General features: G+C 49.2%; 1 protein-coding gene across 1 annotated transcript in view; it reads right to left on the bottom strand.

Moving 5' to 3' along the window:
- Nucleotides 1-4,450, bottom strand: part of LOC102015573 (transmembrane protease serine 9-like) — a 30,312-nt gene extending 25,862 nt beyond the window's left edge. The window contains exons 1-3 of the mRNA XM_005412968.2: nt 4,173-4,450; nt 2,757-3,007; nt 2,533-2,666 (exon numbers count right to left, since the gene is read on the bottom strand). Of these exons, the coding sequence (XP_005413025.2) occupies nt 2,533-2,666; nt 2,757-3,007; nt 4,173-4,450 (663 nt within the window). The remainder of the gene's footprint in view (nt 1-2,532; nt 2,667-2,756; nt 3,008-4,172) is intronic.
- Nucleotides 4,451-5,456: the final 1,006 nt, after the last annotated feature.

Genomic DNA, 5,456 nt, shown 5'->3' with positions numbered 1-5,456 from the left:
ACAGCCAAGCATGTGGATTCTGCTGTTTGGCATTGCAGAAGTTGAGGTGTGAGTGTGCACATGCGTGTGCATGGATGACTGGGCAACTGTGAGTGTGTGTCACTCTAACTTGTACTCATTTGTGTCAGGAGACCTTACCCTTTTTTATTTTACAGTTTTAAGGCTTTGACATCTGTCTCTTTCTCTACAATATTTCCGGCTCCCTTATTTTTATTGATATGTGTTTGCCAAAGAAATAATTGCACTTGTTTTGTGGAGTTGGCACCTGCGTGTGTGTGTGTGTGTGTGTGTGTGTGTGTGTGTGTGTGTAATATTTCACCTTCTTTCCCTTCATTTGCTTCCCCATGTCCTCTCTATTCTGTACCATGTCTCATTTATCATCACCCCAGTAGTTAGTGTTTTAGCTGTATCTTCCATTTTTAACTCAAGGTATTCTTTTAAAAAAATAATATTTTGGGAACTATTTTTATATTCACTAATCCCAAACGGGTCCTTTTGCATACTGCCTGTCCCTGCTCTGTTTGTACTCACCCAGTACATCTTTGTGAAGTCAGTTTTTATTCTTTGAATTTTTTGCTCTCCTTTTTCTTCAGTTCTGCTCCCTGTAGCACAACTTTTCCCGTCTCTCTTCCTTTTCCTCACGCCTCCATTCCTCTGATTTGACACAGCTTATGCCTGATGGTCATGCCTACCTCTGTTTTACCTTCAGCTTCCTCAACCACTGTAACTACCTGTAACTAGAGTTCAACCCTAGATTTTCAGTTATTCAGGTGAGTTTGGAGTGAGAAGTGTATGATCCATCTTCCCTGTCCCTGAAGCATCACTGAAGCCATTCTGAACTCCACAACTTCAGCCAACAAACTTGTCCCTGGACAGCTGTTCACCATGGTAATTAGGGACAAGTATACTGGTATCCCTACCATGTAGTAGATGTCCTGGGAACACAAGGATGTCACAGCATCTTAAAATCAGTAATACCTGTGACACTTGCAAACTCAACTTTCAGTCTGAATAAAATTAAACAAGAAAGGAGGCCCATTTCATCTCAATATACTGGTAGAGAAGATTCAGTGAAGTCCAATAGCTGTTTATGATAGATGGAGCCTGAGGATAGGTTTGGAAGGTGGTGTTGGTTTCTCTGTCCCAACATCATCTGTGGTTATCTGGTCTGGATAATTGTCCTTATCCAGTGTTTGAATTTGCAGAGATTGGTGTAGATGCCTGGAATTCCAGGTTGGCCACAGGGGCAGTATCCCCAGGCCCTGCAGGAGGCCATTGCAGACCACAGGGTCTCCAGAATCTGCCTATTGAGGGAGGAGAAGAGGAAGTTAGGGCGGTTGGAGAGGAGGATGGAAGGAGACACACACAGGAAGCCACATGCACAAAGAGGCAAAGATAGAGTGAGACAACAGGGCAGATACACATAGTGCAAGAGCTAGAGGGCAGCAGTGAGAGCTGGAGACTGAAGCAGGGGAGACAGAGCCAGCAGGTCCCAGAGAGAAATGTGGTACAGTAGGCAGAGGTGATGGGGAGACAAGCAGACCATGATACCGTTCCTGGACTTAAAACACAGAGACCCAACACCAAAATGGAGGGATCCGCCACTACAAAACTAAGCAATGAAACCATAGCTTGTAGGCTGGCAGGGACAGTCCTGCCTCTCAAACAGCAGCTCTCCCTCCCAGGCCTTGGAGTTTCCCTGAAGAGCTCCACCCCCGCCTGCATCTCCTTTTCCAGCCTTGGTTGAGTTTCAATTGTTGGGTGAGACTGGGCTTGGATTTGGGGTCTTGGGAGCCCTTGGAGTTGAGGATGGAGTTGTGGTAGGCAGTGGGGCTGGGGATCCTGAATGTAGTCAACTAGTCTGTTCTTACAGCCGTGTTCCTTCTCCACAAACCCTCCTGGTGTCCCTCCTGGGCGTCTCTGCATACCTCCTCTCAACACCATGTCTCTGGGTCTCTCTGTCACTTGCTTACTGGCTCTCCTTGCCTGCCTCTGTGGCTGCTTTACAGTGTGTCTCCTTGTTTCCTTCTCACCCTATGTCTTGGTTACTTTTCTCTCGTTGCTGGGGCAAAATACCTGATGCCCAAAATTGAGGAAGGAAAGGTTTATTTTGCTTACAGTTTGTGGAGTTTTCAGTCCATACTTGGCAGGTTACAAGGCAGAGTGGCACATGGAAGAGGCCTACAGCTCATGGCAGCAGAACACAGCAAAAAAGCAACAAACACTCAAGGCAGGAATGGTGGCAAGCAGCCTCTTCCTCTCCCTTCCATATGCAAACTACCCACCCCAAGGTGGGTGTAGCTGTCACACCCATAATCAGTCAAACTCTAAAAGCCTGCCCCATGACCACATGAGGTTTTGGGGGAACACCCAGACACAAACCATAACACCCTTCCAATTTCTTCTCTCTGTTTCTCTTTGCACCTGCGTCTCCCCATGGCTCTCTGCTCTCCCTCATTCCTGCATGACCCTCTGTGGGTTTTACACCCCACCTCCATCCTCAACCCCTGCCTCCCTGTTCCAGTCTCCTACCGGACAAGTGTCCTTATAGCCCTGAGCACCAGCGCAGAACATACTCCAGTGGTAGTATTTGTCATACAGTGCTCTGCAGTACTGCTCTGATAGCACTGGAATAACTGCACACTGCAGACTCTCAGGGTACACACCTGAAAGAAAGGACACAGGGTCAGAAACACTCCTGGGCAGAGACAGCCACAGCTATCAGTGAGTCCAGAGACAGGAACACCAGTGCCCACCATCCAATTGTCGACCCCAGCCAGAGATGCAGCACCTGGTTCCAGGTGTCGGACATTGGGATGTGACGGGGATGATCCGGATGGTGTCTGATTCCACAACCGGTCTGTTCAACTTGATGAGCATGAGGTCACAGCCTTTCCAAGCTGTGACGTAGTCTGGGTGCTGCACGGAGACACTGGCCTCAACCATCTGGCTGCCTGGTTCATCCCATTCAAAAAGTGTGTGCAGACCCAGCCCTATGGTGTAGGATCTGAGGGCGATGGGACAGTCAGTACCATAGTAAGTCCATCCTGTCTAGAAGCCCAAACTCCAGTGCAGGCCCAAATCCAGTCCTATCCTCAGCCCCACTCATCCTCAACCTCAGTCCCATCCCCACTGACATCCCCCCCTCCACCCCGCCCAGACCCATCCCTGGTGCCAGCCTCATCCTTACAGGACAGCGTCCAAATCCCATGCCAATGCCCACCGCCAAGTAGCCCCAGATCCTATTAGGGCAATGTTGTCTAAGGTGGTAACTGAGTGAACCACTAATGTAGGAAAAGCAAGATGAATAGTGGCTCATATAATATTTTTAAACTCAAAATAAATGCACAATTGCACAATACATGAAATATTAGAAATTAAGGGGAAGACAGCATTTGAAGTGCACCTCGCCCTTGACCCACGCCCTCAGGATCCCGTTTATTTCAAATGTGGATATTTTGATCATCATGGATGTTTGTAGAACTATTAATTTGTTTGAAATAACACATCAACATATTTCTCCCACTGGAGGAGCTTTTGGCTCGTCTCTGTCTATACCCTGCCTTGCAGCAACGTGCATAGCGTGGCCCCCATTTACTTGGCTCTGTCTTCACCTGTCTCCTTCCCCTTGCCCCAGGCCCCTTACATCCCGTGACAAGAGGTCCCTTGTCCACACCACCTGGCTCCTAGAGGCTGAACTGAGATCCAAGCCTGCCTCTCTCAAGCCATCTCCTCCTCTCCACTTTCATATTCGGGTCAACCCCAGGTTGCCGCATGGCTTCTCTTCCCACATGGGGGATCCTTTAGACCCAGCAAAGAGACGTGAATGTTCCTCCAGCCCGGGGAAGTGGATCACCCAGGGAGGCCTCCCCTTTGACTGTGGCTCCAGCCTTGCTCCAGGGCTAGTGTTTCAAGTCTCATCTCCTGGCCAAGTCCAGCCTGTGGGGCCGGGGCTCACTCCCTGTCCAGCCCCTTTGCACTGTTGGAACTGCAACCTGGGCAAGACTCAGACTTTTCTGCTCAAACACAGCCTGGGCCCTGCTCCTCACTGTAGTGCAATGTCAGACCCTACGCCCTGCCTACAGTGACCGCCCAACAGCCACCATGCTCCACCCCTCTAAGTTCAGCCCACTGCCTACCCCCCTGCAGTAACCTCTATTGCACTTGCTCACGGTTTCCAGCAGTGTGAAGCTGACAACACCCAGTGCAGGTGCACCAGAACTCCAGAGCAGTATGTATAGTCATTGTAAAACAGTGCGGCTATCCAGGGCTGGGAGTGTGGAATGCAAGGTAAGCCACCAGAGATGCGTTTGCTGACCAGGGGCAGCCCATCTGGGAAGAGAGTGCCGGTTTCTTTAGGAGGAATTTCAGCTTCTGCGGGCAGGAGGAGCGCACAGGGGATCCAGTGGGTGGGTGGACGGGATCCAGTAACGGAATTGGTAGGGGTCATGCGGGTCACGGTTAGGAAGGCACAGGTTATATGAGGAGGGCCAAGCAGGGGCAATGTCTAAGGCTCCGCCTCTAGAGCTCAAGCAGGACACAGCCACATCCTCAAAGGTCACTGACTCCTGCTATAGGAGGCATTCTGTCCAGCTCTTTCCCACACTCTCTGTCTCTGGCCACCTCAAGAACTGACAGTGAAAGGGCCCTACCCTTCCAACCAGGTGGGATACAGACTCAGACCCAGAAGGAGCTGAGACTCTGCATCCTGTACTCAGAATCTCAGGAGAGGCTGGGGTGATGGGGTCTTCGTTCCAGGCACCCTAGGACTGTGGCAGTATTCTGAGTCTGAGGTTAGCCATTCCCAGATCCTAGGAGTCTGGGTCCTCCTCACGGACCGCAGAGCCCACACCATGTGGAAGAGGGACTCAGTCCAGCAACTCATCTGTGTTAGCTTTAACCTTTGGTTCAAAGTATTTTCTCATTTCCACTGTATTTTTCATTTGAAATGTGGGTTCTCCAGAAGTGTTCCTTTAAAATTAAGGCACATATTTATGATATTCTGGCTTTTATTTTGTCATATTTTCTAGCTCAGTGACACTGTGGTCAGACAACCTACTCTCTCTACCATAACTTTGAATTTAGCTGCAACTTGTTTCATAGCAAGTCTCAGTAGAGGTTCTTTCATTTCTCCATTTGAGACAGGGTGTCGCTATGCAGATGAGGCTGGTCTTGCACTCACTTTGCATCCCAGGCTGGCTTTTAACTTGCAATGGTTGTCCTGCCTCAGCCTCCAGAGTGGTGAGATTACAAGTTTTCCTTGCATCGCCCGAGTAGAATTTCATTTTTATAAATGCCATGTGTGGCTGCTAAACTAAGGTATAATTTGTGTTGAAGAGTAAACAGTATGGATTTCAAGCATACAGTTCAACACATTTTGACAAATACCGGCACCAGCGTTCCTGTGAAGTTCTAGAAAATTCCAATCAACCCAGAAATCTCCCTCATACCCCTTC

Source organism: Chinchilla lanigera, unplaced genomic scaffold, assembly GCF_000276665.1.
Source record: "Chinchilla lanigera isolate Chin_1 unplaced genomic scaffold, ChiLan1.0 scaffold00158, whole genome shotgun sequence".
Lineage (NCBI taxonomy): Eukaryota > Metazoa > Chordata > Mammalia > Rodentia > Chinchillidae > Chinchilla > Chinchilla lanigera.
Note: the sequence above shows the minus strand (reverse complement) of the source record. Positions and strands in the feature narration are given on the sequence as shown.